The sequence below is a fragment of the Peromyscus eremicus genome, chromosome 4 (genome assembly GCF_949786415.1).
Source record: "Peromyscus eremicus chromosome 4, PerEre_H2_v1, whole genome shotgun sequence".
Classification (NCBI taxonomy): domain Eukaryota; kingdom Metazoa; phylum Chordata; class Mammalia; order Rodentia; family Cricetidae; genus Peromyscus; species Peromyscus eremicus.
In genome coordinates, this window is record NC_081419.1 from 136,753,756 (window position 1) to 136,773,549 (window position 19,794).

General features: G+C 52.6%; 1 protein-coding gene across 4 annotated transcripts; it reads left to right on the forward strand.

Moving 5' to 3' along the window:
* Positions 1-482: 482 nt before the first annotated feature.
* On the forward strand, positions 483-18,090 carry Gdap1l1 (ganglioside induced differentiation associated protein 1 like 1). Of its 4 annotated transcripts, none has more exons than XM_059259727.1 (6): positions 483-728; positions 8,767-8,959; positions 10,477-10,650; positions 14,453-14,550; positions 15,390-15,504; positions 17,452-18,090. In XM_059259727.1, exons 1-6 carry the CDS (start codon positions 489-491, stop codon positions 17,793-17,795), a joined length of 1,164 nt encoding a protein of 387 aa, XP_059115710.1. In that variant the 5' UTR covers positions 483-488; the 3' UTR covers positions 17,796-18,090. The 4 variants fall into 4 exon arrangements, with proteins under 4 accessions (XP_059115710.1, XP_059115708.1, XP_059115711.1 ...); XM_059259725.1 differs by having other exon boundaries at positions 483-727; positions 8,757-8,959; XM_059259728.1 differs by lacking the exon at positions 10,477-10,650.
* Positions 18,091-19,794: the final 1,704 nt, after the last annotated feature.

Genomic DNA, 19,794 nt, shown 5'->3' on the forward strand with positions numbered 1-19,794 from the left:
AACAGGCCAAAGGGTGGACAGCTGTAAAACCCTTAGTGAGGTGCCTGCTAGAGTAAGCGCCCGTGTGGTTAATAAATCGTAGTTTATTCCCTTCTGCTGTTGGAAGCCCTTTAGGAGGGGGAAAGTCAGAAAACAGCAGTTTCAAATAGGGTTATTTCCTGACACTACTTGTGAAAAGGGTTAAATAGACCTCTATACTGCCATTTATCTAAACTAAGAGGCGCTTTTGCAAGATTGAGAGACACAAATGTATTATGATGGTGGAGTCTTCGGCAGGTGACTGGCCGGCTGTGAGTGCTCTGGGGGGCGCGGTCCACTCGCCTCGGTTTCCTGCATCCTTCCTTCCCTGGGGCCCTCAGGGAGGACCCACAGACGGGAGGAGGAGGAAAGAGCCCCGGGATCCCCTTGCCCCTCCCCCTGCACCCAGTGAGTAATGACATCGCGGGGAGGGGGAGGAGGAAGAGGGGCAGGCTCGGAGAGGCCATGTGATGCTGGGCGCCAGCGAGCCGCCGCCAGCCGCCTCCTTCCTCCTCCGATCGCGGGCTGTCATGGCGACCCCCAACAATCTGACCCCCACCAACTGCAGCTGGTGGCCCATCTCAGCGCTGGAAAGCGATGCAGCCAAGCCGGTGGAGGCCCCCGACGCGCCCGAGGCATCCAGCCCCGCCCATTGGCCCAAGGAGAGCCTGGTTCTGTACCACTGGACCCAGTCCTTCAGTTCGCAGAAGGTAGAGGGGGCGCAGGGTGCGGACGGGAGGCTGGGAGGGGACCGCCACGAGGGGCAGGTGGCACCAGCTTCCCCGGAGGGGTCTGTCCTGTGCACTGCAGAGCCCAGCCCCAATTCCAGGAGCATTTCCTTAGGCCTCGTTCCCTCCTGGGGACACCTGAACCGAGAGACAAAGGCCGGGGACAGACCGGCCCTGCCGGCAAGCGGCCTGATATCAGGGACTGAACCAAGGAAGCCTCACTTTGGGCCAGCCTTCCCTCCCACCCGCTGTCCCAGACACCGTGAGCTCCCAAGACACAGCTCCCAGGCCCTCGGTTCTGGCCGGGGTCTTCTTCAGTCTGGGCTTGGAAAGTCTGTCCCAGCCGTCACCCTCTTCTCTTGCTCTGAGAAGGAAGGAGTTAATCCATCCCCTCAGAGCAGCCCATCAGATCTGTGTTGTGCTCTTAAAGGCGCAGACTGGCTCTGGCCCCTTAGACCCTTTCCCGACTTGCTGGGGGAAGGAGCAGTTGAAAGTACACCCTAGTGCTATCACTGGGTTTCCCGCTTTGTGGGAGTGAGACCAGATACTGCGCCCCAATACCCAGCTGCCTCTAAGGGACTCAGTCTCTCACCCTGGGCAACAGCCCTGTATGTACCCTGTAGGTTCAGCACCATGGCCAGAGCCCAGAGCTAGGTCCTGCTAGAGAGCCAAGGCAGCGCTGTAATCTGACTACCCAGCTCTTCCTCCCCTCATTCCATGCATTTATTTTACACATGGGGGTGGGGGTTGCTGAAGATAAGTTCCTTGGAAACCAGACTTGCATTTGTGTTTTGGCCCAGACTCAGTTTTATAACCTGGAAAATGGGATAGGATAGCGGTAATAATAGCCACCAGGAACTTCAGCCCCTCGGTAGAGTTGCTGGAAGGGCTGTTTAAGGAGTGACACAACACTATTCCAGGCTGGCTCTACTCACGCCCCACTGAGCCTTGAAATCACTTCGTGATCCTGGCTAAGACACAGCTCACTGGATTCTGCCCCGGTTGGCTTGGTTAGTCTAGAGGCCCACATAGGTGATACTGAGAAGGTTGGGCCACCCATCACTGTTTGGTCACCCAGTTTAGAGTCCTTGAGTCTGAGGCCAAGTAGAGCCTAGTGAGCTCTTCTTTGCTGGCCCACCACGGAGCTTTGGATGCCCCTGTTTGCCTCTCCAAAGGCTAAGTGTTCTGATCTGTAAAATGGGACGCACACCACTACTGTGAAGATGAAGTGAGACTGTGCACAGAGTGTTGGTGTCTGGGGAGGGATGGAGGGTCTGCTGATAGGGTGTGGGAAGTCATTAAAGTGTTAGGAAAGATTAGGGATCAGCTCGGTGGCAGAGCTTGTGCTTAACCTGCCTGAGGCTCTGGGCTGAAGTCCCAGCATCGAGTTAAAAAAAAAAATGCTAGATAAAGAAAAGTCAGAGTTAGCCAAGGTCATTCTGAGACCTGTCCACGCATTTTGCATGTGCTTACCAAGCACCTACTCGCTTGCTGAGCATGTCCTGGGTTGTAGAAAGCACTGAGGATTTGGAGATGGGTCAGACTGACCTCCAGATCCCAGAACCTCCCCCAAGCCAGACCTTCAAGAAGCAGGCCTCAGTGACTGGAACACAATGTGGGGCAGGGAGAGGCATCCCTCTCCTGTCCCTTGAGAGGGTCTCCTGCTCTTCCTTCAGGGAAGACTCGTATTCAGCCTGAGCACAGGGCATAGGTGGGCTTGAGTTAGGGAAGGGACCGCTCACAGCACCATTCCTTTAGGCTGAGTGTCTTTCCAGCTAGTCTAGGCATCCTCCTGCTTCCCCCACCAGGGTAGAGGCACAGCAGCCTGAAAGCAGCACACAGGAAGAGGATGGGCTTGGCAATCCTATGGCTGGTTCTTCTCTTGGCTGCTTACCCACTGGGTGACTCTGGGCAGGTCACTTCTCCTGGTTGTGAGATACCACAGGGCCATGAGGCTGCAAACAGGACCTTCTCCCTAGACCTGTAGATTTCCTGGGGGGGTTCCAGAACACAGGCGGGTGGTAAGAGCCTGGTGTGCAGTAGGAACTCAGAAGGTGCATTCCATCATCCCTTTTGGCCCCAAGGCCATGCTTGTAGCAGGTGCCTCTGGGAAACCTGGCCTCGGTGATACTGAGCTGTTACTTGCAGAAATGGCCTACTTCAGAGACTCATGGCAACCCCTGGGGGCACTGGGGATCTGTAGCAGCAAGACCAGGAAGGAGCCCAAAGCATAGACTCTGGGCCCAGACAGCTGAGCTGTCCCTGACTAGCAGAGTAATATGTATACATTGCTTTGACTCTGATGTCTCAGTTATGCACTTGGTAAACTGAGGGTAAAGGTCACTGGAAGGAGGCAGTACATGGACTTCTAGAAAGCATGTGCCAAGGATTCTGTCATCCTTGACTGCCATGAAGAGACCTGTTGTGTCGTGAGCCAGTTTCGAGGTCCTTGTCCCTCTCAGCCTCATGGCCCTGTGGTGTCATAACCTCCCTAGGTTTCACTTTGGTCTTTTGTGGGCAACAATAGCACCTCCGTCTGAGGGTGGGAGGCGGAAAGATGTTATGCATAGTCACACATGGAGTACCTGCCTTACACAGCTGCGCACTGACAGGGAATAGTCAGGCACCATCGTGGGTCATAGTTGGAGACCATGGGTTTGGGAGAAGCTGTGACTGAATACAGGGATTATGACCATGGCTTCTAAGGATGTTCCTTTCTGGCTTCCTCTGCCTTTCAGGACAGGAGGGAGGCCGAGAGGGGCAAAAATCAGGGAGTCAGAGGACTACAGTTCCACTAACTAGGTACACCCTTGGCCCTCTCTGGTCCTCAGTTTCCTCCATAGGAAAAAGATCTAAGCTACAACCTGCCAGGATCTCTCCTTCCCCATGCAGAAAGAATAGCCTTCCCTCCTCAGTGTACTCTGCCTTGTACACACACACACACACACACACACACACACACACACACACACACCCTACTCCCCTTATACCTGTCCCCTCCTTTTTTTAAGAACTAAGCTACTTGCTACTGAGTAGCTTTGCCAGTCACTCATAGTCTCTGGGCTTGTTTCCTCTTGTAAAGTTTGGATATTGACAGTGCTAGGGGATTCATAAGTACTGGCACCACATCCCTAAGTACCTGTAGGGAACGTGTGGTTTAGTTCACATAAGGCTCTCAGTACAGCACCTGGCACAGCAGAAGGATATAAGAGAGTGGACTGCTGATGAGTTTGCTATTTCTATGAGAGCAAATCTCAGGCCACCCCGGCCCCCTGCAACATTCAAGGTTCCTCTGCTCCATTCTCATGGGCCCTGCCACTGTCCTGGCAACACCTATAAGAAGTCTGTATCCCAGCCTTCAGCTCCCAGTGTTAAAAGTCTTAGGTCTGGGTCCTGCCAGGGACTGGTCCTGACACCATGCAAGAACTGGAAGGGCAACTAACTACCTTGCCTTACAAACTTCTGGGCACTTCCTACTGACCCGCCTGCGGCATGCTCAGCACACTCCGGCCCAGGCACCCACAGTAGCTCCCTGCTCCCTCCAGGAGAGACTCAGAGTCCTCACAATGATCCGAAGGGGTCTAACCTGGTTGGCAGTCAGTTACAGAAAGCCCATGGACCCTTCTCAGCATGCCACTTTCAGTTGAATGATGTGCCACGATAGGGTTATTAGAGCAGAAAGGGAACCAGTCATTCTCAAGGTCAGCTATGGAAATATTTTTAATACCACTATTTTATGTAATGACGTGTCTTTCTGCACTAGCCCACGATCTAACACAATCTGGCAGCAGGTCGTATTCAAGTCCCAGTGAATATATACATACTTTGAGTAACTACAGCTGCGAAGCCACGCCCACACCAGACCTTATGGCCCACATCCTTGAAGAGAGGATAGCAGCCAGGTAGTTCCTGTCACTGCAGAGACATGGCATTCCTGTCCTCACGGGCTCCCTGCATTTATTTGCACATGCCCCCCTACCTGAGTCTGGGATTCTTCATTAAGCCCCCTGTGCTCCATCCCTGGTCCTCACCCACCCATACTGGCTTCCCGTTGCTTCAATCATGTCCCTATGGCTCTGCTTAGTGCCTCTGCAATGGCTGCTCTTCCTCTGCAGCTCCCTTGCCCAGGGCCCCATGTGGACCACTCCATTACCCTGTTGAAGTTTTGTTGAGATGCTCCATCCTCATAGGCCTGCCTGATGCACCATCCTCTTTGAAGCTGTACCCATGGCGCTGCCCTGTTGTCTTGACATCCTCCCTCCATCTGTCCTGCGGGAACGTCAGCAGTAGCAGAATGGGGGTCTGTTACGTTCACCACAGGGCCTCCGGCACTTAGCGCAAGGCCTGGCTTGTAGGTGCCCAATGAACAGTATTGGAAATGTATAAGCCACTGGCGTCTGAAAAACCAGGTGTAGTAGCACTCACCTGTAACCCCAGCACTGGGGAGACAGAGGCCTGAGGGGGAAGTTCCAAGGTCATTTTTTGGCTATCTAGGGAGGCAGAGGTCAGCTTGGGCTAGAGACCTTATCTCAAAAAATAAATAATAAAATTGCTGGGCGGTGGTGGCGCACACCTTTAATTCCAGTACTTGGGAGGCAGAGCCAAGTGGATCTCTGTGAGTTTGAGACCAGCCTGGTTTACAGAGCGAGATCCAGGACAGACACCAAAATTACACAGAGAAACCCTGTCTCAAACAAACAAACAAAAAAATTAATAATAATAATAATTTAATTAAATTAAAAAGTATTTGCTTTGGTAAATTGGCAGCTGTTCATAAATAGTATTAAGGGGAGGGGGCATTGGAAAAATAAATAAGGCTCAGAGACTCTGAGTGCCTTTTACAAAGTCACACAGCAACTACATTACTGTGTAGAAAAGCCAACCCAGACCATCACAACCATCCCACTCTGAGACACCCCAATGAGGCACCAAGAAACGCTTTCCAGGTGCCCACAAAGGAGACAGATTCCCCAGAGATGGTCACACAGAGTGGTGACCCCCTGGGTCTAGCCAAGTCTCCAGGAGATGGAGTGGCAGATGGCTGTGGTGGCTGTGTGCCCTTCCCTTGGGCCTGGGTTCTCTCCCCTGCAAGATGGCACATGGCTCTGGCCTTCAGCTCCGCTAAAGGTGAAAGTCTCCTTGGCCATCTGCCAGCGTGACCTGAGGCAGCTCCAAGCAGGGCTACTGTGTCTCTAAAGATAGTCCCTCCCTAGGCAGAAGCCCATACCTGACTCCCTCAAGGGAGCCTCAGGGCACAGCCCAGAGTGTGGCTTCTGGTGAAAAGTGCCCTGACGGGGCAGAAGGCCAAGGCCAAGGCCAAAGGCCTGGTTTGGTCTTCTTTCCAGCCACTGGGAAGTCCCAGGTTGACCAGGAGCCTCCCTCCCCAAGCTTGGCAGAGCCGAAGGCCGCTGGGATACACAAGAAGAAGGGACCAGGTGTTTGCTCTTGCCCAGCTCCACCTCAAAGCTTAGGGGCCTCTACACAGTACAGCATGCCCCCCATGAGTGGGCTCACATATGCATACACACACACCTTGCCCATGAACACACACACACACACACCCCGTACCAGGCCGAGTACACACACTTCCTTTATGCTCACACAAGCACACTGTACACATGCACACACGGTGCCCACTCACACTTGCCCACTCACACACCTAGAGCAAACAGATGCTGCCCTAGGCTGCTCTGCTCTGCTCTGCTCTGCTCTGCTCTGCAGTAGTTCTTCCTGGCAGAACCTGAAACCCCTCCCACGACCCTAGAGGAAGGTATGGGAGGGAGAGAAAGAAGGGGGAAAGAGGAGCCCAGAAAGGGTCAGTGGCAGCTGAGGTCACACAGCAGAGCCAGGAAGATGAGCTGGGTCCCTATGTCTAGCCCAGTTCTATAGAACTAGCATTTGGCGAGTAGAGTAAATGAAGCTGTGAGTGAGTGTTGGAAGTTCAAGGGTGAATTACCTCTCTCTTTGCACAGCCACCAAACAGAAGGAAGGGTGTCCACATTAGCTGTGAGTGTGAACCATGAAGGGCTCCAGGATACCAAGTAGGGGTGCAGTGTGTGTGTGTGTGTGTGTGTGTGTGTCCCCATGTTAGGACCACGGATTAACTGTGCTGAGACTCTGTCCACATCTTATAGAAATAAACTATACCACCAGAGATCAGAGTAGTCAGCCAGGTGGTGGTGGCGCATGCCTTTAATCCTAGCACTAAGGAGGCAGAGGCATTCAGATCTCCATGAGTTCAAGGCTAGCCTGGTCTATAGAGCGAGTTCCAGGACAGCCAGGGCTACATAGAGATCAGTGGTCAAGTGACTTGTCAGACCACACAGCAAACATCCAGTAGGGTGGTGCTTCAATTCCAAGTCTCTCTGTCTCCCAAACCAGGTGTCTTAGTCTATTGCTGTGATCAAAACCGAACTGACCAAAAGCAGCTTGAGGAGGAAAGAGTTTACCTTAGCTTACAACTCTCAAGTAACAGTCTATCACTGAAGGAAGTCAGGGCAGGAACCTGGAGGCAAGGACTGAGGCAGAGGCCATAGGGGAGAGCTACTTACTGGCTTGCTCCCTATGGCTTGCTCAGTCTGCTTCCTTATACCATCCACATGGCCAGAGGTATCACTACCCCCAATGATCTGGGCCTTCCCACATCAACCATTAATCCAGAAAATGCTTGACAGACTTGACTAGAGCTGGTTCTTACGGAGGCATTGCCTCGTATTCTCAATCTTCCCAAATGACTCAGAACACTAGCCAGCACACCCGGTCTAATCCAAGTAGCTAAGACACATCACCCCACAGTGTACGGGAACATCATACAGGGTGGGGCTTTTACTCCTCCCACAGCCCTCTGAGGGGACACAGCAGGACTCCGTACAGCAGGAGGCTCCCAGAAGTAAGAGGACTTTTAAAGCCACCTTCTGGGTTGGAACAGACACAAGCCTATGATTCTGACCCTCTTCTGATACCTGGGATCTCGGAGGGGACTGGGGTGCTCAGCCCAGGACTTGCCATCTCTAGTGTGGGTGGACATGGATGCTCAAGAATGGTCTCTGACCCTTTTGGAGGCTGTGGACTGAAGCCAAAAGATGGGAGGGCAATGTAGGAGTGGGTCGCCACCATCCCCTTTCCAGAGATCTAGGTCAAGACCACCCTCCTTCCCGAGTCTCACCCCACCTGTGAGGGCAACTGGGCTACAAGAGCTTTGGGCATCTTCCAGGTTCCCAGACACAGCATGGGTCAGGAGTGTGCCCAGTCACATTGGCCTTCTAGAGACACAAGGGAAAACTCAGGAGAGGTTAGCCCCAGGAACTCCCTAGAGGAAACCCCCCAAAAGAGGACCCTGGTCTAGAACCATTGCTTCTAGTTATAAGCTGGCTGCTAAGCAGCTGTGTGACATGGGGCACGATGCCGACCCTCTCTTGGCTTTAGCTGCCCCCTTGCTTTGTCCTCTGGTGGCTGTTGCCAGCATCCAACCAGGCAATGGAGATGGGACAGTGTTTAGAGCAAAGCAGGACTGTGTGGATATGGGCACTTATCTTCTACTGCACTTAGTTCCCCAAATCATCTGAGACATTTAGCTCTTGGTTATAATGACACTTGAAATTTCTGTGAATTTCCTGGCCGGATCTACCCATGAGTGTCTGCATCATGGTAACAATAAACATGAACTGAGCACCATCTGTGTGCTAGACACAAACTTGGAACTATTAATACTTTCATTTGGCCTTGGGGGTTGAGGCAATTTGCCCACATATGCACAGCTGGAACCCTGACCCAACATGTTAGCCCCTTGGCTGCCACGCAGCACTACCCTGTGTTTCAGCCTAGGGCTGCATTTCTCTCCAACCCCCAAGCACGTGACCCAGAGCCATAACCCCCTACCCAAATGCCCAAGAACGGGCCGCAAGCAAGTGTCCCCTCTTGTGTGTGACCTCTGACCTCCTTTCCTGCACGCCTACCCCACCCGGGCAGAGTGTCCCCTGTGTCCACCCGCCTTCCCCCGCTCTGACCCTGGCGCCTGCAGGTGCGGCTGGTGATCGCAGAGAAGGGCCTGGCCTGTGAAGAGAGGGATGTGAGCCTGCCGCAGAGCGAGCATAAGGAGCCCTGGTTCATGCGGCTCAACCTGGGTGAGGAGGTGCCAGTCATTATCCACCGAGACAACATTATCAGTGACTATGACCAGATCATTGACTACGTGGAACGCACCTTCACAGGAGGTATGCTATGTCCCATAGGTGTGAGCGGGGTATGCAACAGGGATTCCATGGGCTCGGACACCATCTTTGAACCTAAGCAAGCCACTGAGCCGTGGGCAGGACTCAGTGTTCCCCTAAAGAAACCACAGGCTACTGTCAGGGCTCAGATGCCCCCAGAGCCACACATCTCTCCCTGGCACCCCAGGGAAGGACATGGCCCAGATAACCCAGGTCAGTTGGGGTACAGCTCCCTTCCTTTCCCAGGACCCCTTGCAGGTTCAGGCTCAGCCCTGGCCCTCAGGTTTCCCTCATGCTCCCATAAACAGAATCAAATTTCTCAGGGCCCAGTACCCTACAACCTTCTAAGCATAGTTAGGACCAGACTCCCAGGAACCTCACTGGCATGCTCTCAGGCAACTTGGAACCTTGAAGATACACACAAGACACCCCAGAACTTCTTCATTACCTCTCCCTCCCTCTGGCCTCTAAGGCTCAAAAGCTTGCTGCCCGTGACAGAGGTTGGGGCAGCTGGGACAGTGGGCCCAGTGCCCAGGCTTGCACTATTTTTAAGAGCAAGAATTAGCAAGTAGCCGGGCGGTAGTGGCGCACGCCTTTAATCCCAGCACTCGGGAGGCAGAGCCAGGCGGATCTCTGTGAGTTCAAGGCCAGCCTGGGCTACCAAGTGAGTTCCAGGAAAGGCGCAAATCTACACAGAGAAATCCTGTCTCGAAAAACCAAAAAAAAAAAAAAAAAAGAATTAGCAAGTAGGACATGGTAGCACATGCCTGTAATTTAAGCACTTAGTAGGTGAAGGTGAAGGAGGATCAGGAGTTCAAAGCCAGGCTCAGTTACATGGCGGAGTTTAAGGCAATGCTGGACTACATGAGACCCACCTTAACTCAAAACAACATTTTTTTTTTTTTTTGAGATAGGGTTTCACTACATAGCTCCATCTGGCCTAGAATTCACTATGCAGACCAGGCTAGCATGAAACTCACAGAGATCCCCCTGCCTCTGCTTCTCAGGTGCTGGGATTAAAGGTGTGTGCATGATACCCAACTTCAAAAAAACCTTTTTTTAGAGAATATTTTTGTTTTCTGGGCATAGTGGCACATGCTTACGCCCTGTACTTCCAGTGCTTTGGAGGTTGAGGCAGGAGAATCTCCAGTTTGAGAATCAGCAGGGATGCCTACTAAGTGAGATTCCATCTCAAAAAAGAAGCATGGATGTGAATAATTATTTGCCAAGTCAAAGAGAATTAAGCTCTAAGCATCCAGCTTTTTAGCCCGTGGAAAGCAGGCAGCATTGGGCACATACCTCCCTCCACCTGGCTACTATCCTGCACTGGGAGGTGCTGGCCCCATGAGGGATAGCTTAGTGAAGCCCAGAGTCGCCACTGGGTCACCAGGATTCCCAATAGCCAGTGGCTGAGTCCCAGAAGGATAGGTCTGGGACTTCCAGGCATGGCGTTTGGGGCTCTGGGTTCCTACGGTGGGGCTAGCCTCAGCCCCTACTCTAGCCCTTGGTGGTCTCCACAGAGCATGTGGTGGCCCTGATGCCTGAGGCAGGCAGCCCACAACACGCCCGAGTGCTGCAATACCGGGAACTGCTGGATGCACTGCCCATGGACGCCTACACACACGGCTGCATCCTGCACCCTGAGCTCACCACGGATTCCATGATCCCCAAGTATGCCACGGCTGAGATCCGCAGTGAGTCCTGCCCCACAGAGCCCGCCATGCACCTTCCATTACTTCCTCCTTGCGGTCCCTGGGTCTTTCTATTCATCCCTCCCTCCCTTCCTCCCTCTCTCCCTTCTGTCTTTCCTCCCTGTGCACACCCCCCTCCTACCACCCCATTCAGATAACTGCACAGATGGCCCACCAGTGGCTCTTCTCCCAGGTCTGTGAGACGTCCTAGGGAGTCCCAGCTGCAGGCACCCGAGGTCAAGGGGAGGGCCCTGCATAGGTAGCCAAGAGCATGAGTGACATCAGGGTTAAGGTTTCCACAGAAGGCTGCCCAGGCATGGCAAGACACCCAGTAGGTCTCTGTTTTCTGATCCAAGGTCACCCATGTACTCTCCTAACTAGCAGCCTACCCATACTCAATGAATGAAATTAGGTCCAGTCAGATGACCCATCAATAGTTTTCTTGTGGGGATTTGCATCTAGATTCTGTTATAGAATTTGGTGGTCCTGTAGGCGGAAGAGCCGTGACCATGTCTAATAAGTCCTAGATGCTCAGTAAGTGGTCACCTCCTTTCCTTCCCATCCCCCTCTCTCTCCCCGTTGTGCAGAGGTAGGGAGGGGTGAGGCTGTGAAACTCAGCCCTTGAGGAGGACTCAGGAGCTGTCTCTATGCTGTTGCCCCTATATGTCAGCACTATCAGTGGGCCCTGGGTGAGGCTGCCAACAGATAAAGATAAACACAGCTTCCTCCATCCTGGGATCATCACTCCTGGAAGCAAAGACAAGGTCAGGTAATGACAGTGCAAGCTAAGGAGACTTGGACGGCCAGGGAATGGGGGGTGAGGGCGCTCTGTACCAAAGGCCAAAAAGGCTCATGCCTTGAAGATTATCCCAAGCTAACACTTGAACTTGTGCACCAGGAAGTGTATACAAATTTCTCACCACAGCACGGTGAGAAACATCACCGGAAACAACCTATGAGTTGAAGACAGAGTAAATCCATTATAGGGCTGTTATACTGAAAAATAATAGACACTTGGGATGTTCTCAAAGATATGCTAATGAGTGGCAAAAAGAGGGGAGGACCAAGCTCGTAGTGTGCCATCTGCTCTAGCAAGTACTAAAGAATGCCCGGACTCTTGGTGCAAGGGATGTTTCAGGGTGTACCAGAAACTGCAATACTGTTAGTCTCCAGGGAGTAGAGCTGAGAGTCTGAAGACAGAGAGGTAATTACGGTTTGGTTTTGTTTGGAGGTTTCTGAGACATGTAGTCTCATGTAGTCCAATCTGGTCTCTAACTCACTATGTAGCTGAGGATGACCTTGAACTTCTGATTCTCCTGCCTCCAAGTGCTGGGATTACAGATGTGTTCATCACCACACCTGACTAAGGAGATTTATTTTTATTGCACATCTTTTCCCTTTGCTTGAGTTTTTAATCTGTATATATAACCTGTTCACAAATCAATTAGTTAAAAATTTTAGCCGGGCAGCAGTGGCGCACACCTTTAGTCCCAGCACTCGGGAGGCAGAGGCAGGTAGATCTGTGAGTTCGAGGCCAGCCTGGTCTACAGAGTGAGATCCAGGACAGGCACCAAAACAACACAGAGAACCCCTGTCTCAAAAAAAGAAAACAAAAAAAAAAATTTAAATATAGTTCCAAAATCAGGATCAGGACAACACAAAGGTCCCAGGACAACAGAAGATGTTGGTCCTAGCACCTGGGATTGTGGCAACATCAAGAACAAGTAGGAACATTTGTAAAAGGAGAGGGAAGATCATGTCAGGTTGTGGGGTAGGACAGGTACAGCAGTAGAGCCAAAGGACGTATAGTTGGGCAGAGTGGAGCATGGGGCAGTGGCAGGGTCTCATGTGAATCTGAGGAGCAGGCTTGGAGGAGGGGGCACTTTATGGAGAAAGAGCTATGGGCCCTGACATGAGCAGCTCTGGATTTCCTGGAGACAGAGGCCCTGAGAGAGGAGGTGTAAGGTGACATGGCCTGATCTTGTCCTGAGCCATCTGATGGAACCTGGAAGGCAGTGGGGTTCAGGGTGGGCCCAGTTTTCATCCCTTTGAGGAAGCAGAGATAATTTTAGGATCCCACAGGGAAGGCGGGGGGTGGGGGGGACCTCACAGAGTGCAGAGGAGCAAAGTCAGCCTGCAGTGACTGTGAAAGTGTTCCAAGGTCTTCTCCATAGTCTAAAGACAGGCACACGGGCGGCCATGGAGAGAGATTGGCTTGACCTTCACATTCATGAAACGTCAGTGAGAGTTAATATAACCCAGAGCTGGAAGAGCTGACAGTGTTGACTGCATCAGGCCATGGTGGGGGGTAGGTGAAGAGACCTCGGAAGACAGGAACCTGACGGCTGCAGCTTCTCACACTCTTGCCCATCCCCTTCCCTTCTTCAACACTCACTGAGTCCTGCTCTGGGCCAGGCCTGTGCTGGGCTTTCGGGGAACAGAGATGAGTCTCATCTAGCTACAGCTGAGCATGAGCTCAGAGGCTATGAGATAGATAAGTACACCAACATCAAATGACCACATCTGGCAAACAATCTAGGCCGTGCACTGCACTGTGCAAGGGACGCTTTTCACGGAGGCCGTAGATATGAGCGGTGTTGGGCTGTGGCAGCCCAGGTTGGTAGGTTTGCATCTCCTGGCAGAGTCTGCAGAGCATACACTGGAACAAAGGCCCTGAGGTCAGACCTGGAAGATAAGGGGGCGCTTCATAGAGGGGAGATGTTCAGCTAGATCCAGAAAGAGGCCTTCAAGAATAGAGGTTATGGGGGCTGGAGAGATGGCTCAGCAGGTAAGAGCGGGTGCTGCTTTTGCAAAGGACCCAGGTTCTGTTTCTAGAACCCACATGGCAGCTAAAACTGTAACTCCAGTTCCAGGGGCTCTGACACCCCTTTCAGGACTCTGAGAGGATTACACGTGTGCACAGACATGCATTCAGACTAAACACCCATACATATACAAATAAAAACAAATCAATTGTAAGAAAGAAAAAAAAAAAGAATAGAGGACATGGCTAGTCCATGAAATGAGATGTGGACCAGGAGGTTTAGAGTGGTCTGGTACATGGGAAATGATTTGAGTGTCTGAGATATATCCTGTGGGGACAGGGTTACAGGGGCAGCCCCATGAGAGAGAGAGAGCAGCTGAGAGAGAGAGATGGATCCCGTGGTTCCTGAAGGCAAGCTGAGAGCTGGGACACTACCTGAAGGGGCCCAGAATGAGCTGGAGACAGGGGGCAGGGGCTGGAGGGTTTACACAAAAGCCTTTTGGAAGAGGTGGGGTGATGCGAACCTCTAGTCCAACGCTTAGGAGACAGAGGCAGGAGGATCACCGCAAGCTTGAGACCTGCCTGGTCTATCCAGCAAGCTCTAGGCCAGCTAGGGCTACACAGGACACCCTGGGAGACTCACCCAAGCGAGAGCTTACAGGTGCACACTGAGCGATGGAGGTCGGAAAGAGGCGTGTAAACGTGAGAGCGCTGGAGGAAAAGCCTACAGGGCCTGATTTGAGGTGAGGAGCTCTGAGAACACCTCCAGCTGGGGCTGGCTCCACTTGGAGGAGGGGATTCTGGGAAGGTGAACAGCTCTGGGTTTCAGGTTCTACACATTTCCAGCATTACTCCTCCTCCTCCTCTTCCTCCTCCTCTTCTTCCTCCTCCTCCTCTTCCTCCTCCTCCTCAAGGCTACAGTGTCCTCTTCAACAAGGTTTACTGGTCCCTTGTGCCCCAGACAGGTGGCCCTCTCCTGGCCATGTGGGAAGGAGAGGCCCTGGGGGGCAGGGAGACAGGACCTTTCCTGTTCTGTTCCAGGACATTTGGCCAATGCCACCACAGACCTCATGAAACTGGACCATGAAGAGGAACCACAGCTCTCTGAGCCCTATCTTTCAAAGCAGAAGAAGCTTATGGTGAGCACCCTGTCTACATCCCCTCCCTCCCACAGACAGGACAGCTGTGGTGAGTGCCCTGACTATGTCCCCTCCCTCCCACAGACAGGGACAGCTATGATGAGTGCCCTGACTATGTCCCCTCCCTCCCACAGACAGGGACAGCTATGATGAGTGCCCTGACTATGTCCCCTCCCTCCAAGTAGAAGAAGGTTCTAGATGGAGGATCAGCAGATGCTTTGACATGGAAAAAGTACTGGTTTGATCCTCCAATCATGTCTCTTCTACCATATCGTATCTGCTTGGCCATGGAAATACACAGCCAAGCCCACCCCTACCCCACCCCTAGCCTCTGGTCTATGCTGTCTCTGAAAACAGAACCCTGAGCACAGGTTCTTGCATCAGACAGTATGTAAGAGCGCTCCAGGGACATGGGAGAGGTAGGGAAGGGGATGTGACTGAGCCTCATCTGACCCCACAGACGTGGGGATGTAAAAGGTACCACACATATAGCAGGCCGCGCTTTAATAACCCCATATCAGTTGCCATTGACTACAGACTGCCTGATGGGATGGGGATCATCTTCCGTGTGCTGCGAAGCAAGACAGCTCCTCACTGGCACAGAGCCGCTCTCTGGGAAAAGAACATTGGTACACCTAGCACACAGCAGTGGTGCCAGGGAGTGTGGGCAAGCTTCAGTCCTGGGTGAGGGCGCACTGTGATGGTGGGCCATGCCATACACTGGAGTGGGTATCTGAAGGCAGGCTCATGCAGGGGGAGGGCAGGCAGTACTCCATCTCTGGATATCACGGCTCCCCGAGACCAGCTCATGCTTGAGCAGATGCCTGTTCCGCCTGTAGGCCAAGATCTTGGAGCACGATGATGTGAGCTACCTGAAGAAGATCCTTGGGGAGCTGGCTATGGTGCTTGACCAGATTGAGGCAGAGCTGGAGAAGAGGAAACTGGAGAACGAGGGTGGGTGTCGTAGCGGGGGTAAAGGGTTCAGCCCGCCTGCTTCCCGACCCACTCTGCCAACCCCCGGCCTCTTTCTCCCAGAGATCCCAGAGCCCTCCCAGTTGTTAGGGTCAGGAACTGGGGAGTCAGGCAGACCTAGGTTCTAGGGCTGGAGCAGTGGCCTTGACAAGTCCCTCCCTGCACCGGGACCTCAGTCTCCCATACATGGAGTGGGGAGAACGACAGAATTATTGGGACACTGTGAGGCGAGAGACATTCCAAGTGCTCGGAGTGGGCAGCAGGTGACATGCCTTACTCCTGTGTGTGAAAAGGATGGTGTCCTGGCTGTCAGCACCCATGGTGTCACCTGGCCCTGCAAGGGGATGTCTGGGGCTCTGCCTGGTGCAGAGAAAGTCTCTGACCCTGACACACCAACCTACACCTTTGCAGCAACCCTAGCGGGGTGTCCCTGTCACGCCACTCTGCCCCATTAGCCAGTAGCCCAAACTCATCCTGAACTCACTTTGCAGCAAAGAATGACCACAGACTTCTGCTCCTCCTGCCCCCATCTCTCAAATGCTGGGATTACAGGTGTGTTCTTCTACCATGTCCAGTTTATTCAGGGCAGGGGCTCAAACCCAGGGCCTAGTGCACGCTACTAACTGAGCTATACCTTCAGCCCTTCAGTTTTAAATTGATAGTCTGTGAAGCCCCCTGAAAAGACAGCAAAGGCCTATGGAGGAGATAAATTGAGCCCATCACTTCGGTAGGAGAACACTGCTCCAGGCAGAGGAGACAGCCGAGGCATAGGCCCTGAGGTGAGAGCGGGCTTGACATGAGGATCTGCAAGGAGACAGGTGTGGTGGGTAAGAGTCAAGGGGGAAGCAGAATCTGAGACCTGGAAGGGAGTTGGGGGCAAACCACACAGGTAGGACCACAGGGCTCTGCTCTGACCACGAGGCATCAGTTTTGACAGGATCCCATTAAGATCTTAGCAGCATCCCTCTGGCTGCTGTGTTGAGGGTAGACTTCAGGGGGCAGAAGCTGAGGCAAGGGGAATCACTTAAAAAATATTGTGACCATGTGGGTAGGAGAGAGTGGTTGTTCAGGCCGGGATGGTGGAAGCAGACACTGGAGTCTGGATGTGTTCTGAAGATAAAGTTAATAAGAAGTACCGGTTCACTGACTATGGGGGCAACAGAAGAAAGAGTTGGTGGTGGCACCACAGCTCTGGTACTGAATAGAAGGAGAGATACTACAGCAAAGGGGTGTGTGTGGTGGGCTTGGGAGCAACGATCCAGAATTCCCTGTTGGACACATTAAATTTGGAATGGAGTGACACTAGGTGGAGCTATCAACCAACAGCTAAGTATGTAAGTCTACAGTTTCAGGTGGTGCCGCCCGTAATCCCAGCACTCTGGAGGTTGAGGCAGGAGGATCACGTTTAAGGCCAGTTTTAGCTATAGATCCTGTCTCCAAAATTAAAAAGTTAAGAAAAAGAAAAGGCTGGGGAATGTAGTTCAGTTGGTAGAGTGTTTGCCTGACTTGCACAGAGTTCTAGATTTGACCCCTCCCATTACCTCCCCCACTATCCCACCCCCCCCCCACCCCCCCCCCCGCCCAACACTGCACAAACTTGGTATGGTGGTATAAGCCTATAATCCTAACACTCGGATGTGGACGGGAGGATGAGAAGTTCAAGGTTATCTTCACTACATTGTGAATTAGAGGCCAGCCTGGGCTACATGAAACCTTGTCAAAAAAAAAAAAAAAAAAAAAGGAAAAAAAGGAAGAAAGGAAATAAGGTAGATCTTTGCAATTTACAAGTCTGTTGGCTTAAGAGGGAAGGCGGTACAGGGAAGGATGTGGCAGCAGCCATTGAAGAGGTTCAGGAGGGAATGGCCTCAGGAGACACTGGCAGGCAGATCAGAGCCGGGCTTGAGTGCTAGGTGTCCTCTCCCTCTCCAGGGCAGAAATGTGAGCTGTGGCTCTGTGGCTGTGCCTTCACCCTGGCGGATGTCCTCCTGGGAGCCACCCTGCACCGCCTCAAGTTCCTGGGACTGTCCAAGAAATACTGGGAGGATGGCAGCCGGCCCAACCTGCAGTCCTTCTTTGAGAGGGTCCAGAGACGCTTCGCCTTCCGGAAAGTCCTGGGGGACATCCACACCACACTGCTGTCAGCTGTCATCCCCAACGCATTCCGACTGGTCAAGCGGAAGCCGCCATCGTTCTTTGGGGCATCCTTCCTCATGGGCTCCTTGGGTGGGATGGGCTACTTTGCCTACTGGTACCTCAAGAAAAAATACATCTAGAGCCGGGCTGGGGCCTGGTGTGTGACTGGCGGTGTCTCTGTGCTGTGTGCTTCCCAACTCCCTCTCAGTAACTCACTGTCCCATGAGCACTGGACAGAACTTCCTGCCCCTTCTTCCTAGTAATTCTATTGTCAGTGTGACAGCATTTCATAGTTTAGAAGTAGACATTGCCAACGCCGTGATATGAGGCCACGGCTCTACCAGAGGAGAGAGAGAGAAAGCGAGAGAAAAGAAACCCGAATGCCTTTGCTTCTGATTCAAGGTCTCAAGACGTTACTGTGGGGACTGGTTAGGATCTGAGGTGAGTCCCAGGACGTTCCACCCAGCAGGGCCCAGGTTCTGGGAGGTGCTGGGGACTCAGAGAACCTGACCCCAGCCTCCCCTTCCCTCTTGGCAGGGACCTCTTCTATAGGACAAAGCCAACACCGAGACTCAACTCATCTAACCAGTACCTCTGTCTGGGACTGGAGAGCCAGAGTCCCTGTGGGAGGCCCCTGAAGATCGAAAGGGGTCTCAGTCTTCTCCTGGACAAGGACTGAGTGAGACGGCGCTGGCTCAAGCCAAGCAGTGGCACCCCAAAACCACCCATGGCTCGGACCAACTAACTCCATGGGCACACCCTTCACCCCCTTCCCTTTCTCATTGGCCAGCTGGTGCAGTTTGGCACTTTAGAAATCCCAAAGGGCAGCCGCCACCAGCCACTCCTACATTGAGTTGAGTTCCCACCCTTCCAGGTGGGACTTTTCAGCAAAAGCCATGCTGGCCTTCCCTCCGAAGGTCAGTCTCAGCTCATGAGCAGGGGTGTATCCCTCACCACCTCCACCTTTCCATTTTTTCCAGAGACTCCCCATACTGCATGCAGTGGGGTCTCTCCTCCACACTGCCCCCTCCTGTCTCACTTTCCTGTGCCTTTTTGCATGTTGGGAAAGAGTCTGGGTGTCAATGCCGCTCACGCTTAGAGCCTCCAATAAAGCATCCAGGAAGAGCAATTGCTTTTCATTTCTAAACCGTGTGGTCTACCCAACTCTCATTTCCAAAGTCAGGAGCGGAGGGCGGAGGTGCGAGGTTTCAGGTCCAGCTCTTTGGGAGAGCAAGCTGGCTGGGCAAGGAGGCAAGTGCCTGTTGTCTCACAGCCTGATGTTGAGGAAGGACAGAGTGCAGCCTCACAGACAGTCCAAAGCTGCTGCCCTTGTCCTAAGTCCACTTCATTTGGGCACAGAACTTGACAGTTTATAGACTATGTTTGCATCCATTTCTTTACATTCCTCTTAGGGGTTGGCCAGGGCACGTGTTCCCACCATAATTTCCAGGGGGGAGAAACATTAAAATGCTCGGACTGAGAGTAGAGCCTGTTCCAGAGAGAGCATAGTTTTATTTATTTTGCCAAAAAATAAAGTATAAGAATTTGCATGTTTTCAAGAAAGGTTACAAGAAAAAAATAGGGTTGGGGATGTGGCTCAGTTGGCAGAGTGCTTACCTAGCATGCATGAAGCTGCCCTGGGCTTGACTGCCCAGCACTGCATAAACGGGGCCTGCTGCTGCACACCTATTATCTAGCACTTAGATACAGAGACAAGAGGATCAAGTTCAAGGTCACCCTCACTCAGGTAGGGAATCTGAGGCCAGCCTGGGCTACCTGAGACCTTGTCTCAAAAATCTGGAGAGATGGCTTGGAGTTTAGAGTACTTGTCCTTTTTTACAGAGGACCCAGGTTCAATTCCCAGCACCCGCATGGTGGCTCACAACCATCTATGACTCCCGATGCAGGGACTAGACACCCTCTTCTGACCTCTGCAGGTACTAGGTGTGCGAAACCTACATAAAAATAGCCATGGCTGAGACAGGGCAGGGTGGAGTCTGTAGACACAGAAACTGCTTGGCACTGTCTGCCCTACTGGTCTATCTTGACATCCATGAAGACCCTTCTCAGTACTAATGAAAGTTCTACTCATGGACAATAACATATGGATCCCAGTGGGCTAAACCCAAGATGAAAGAG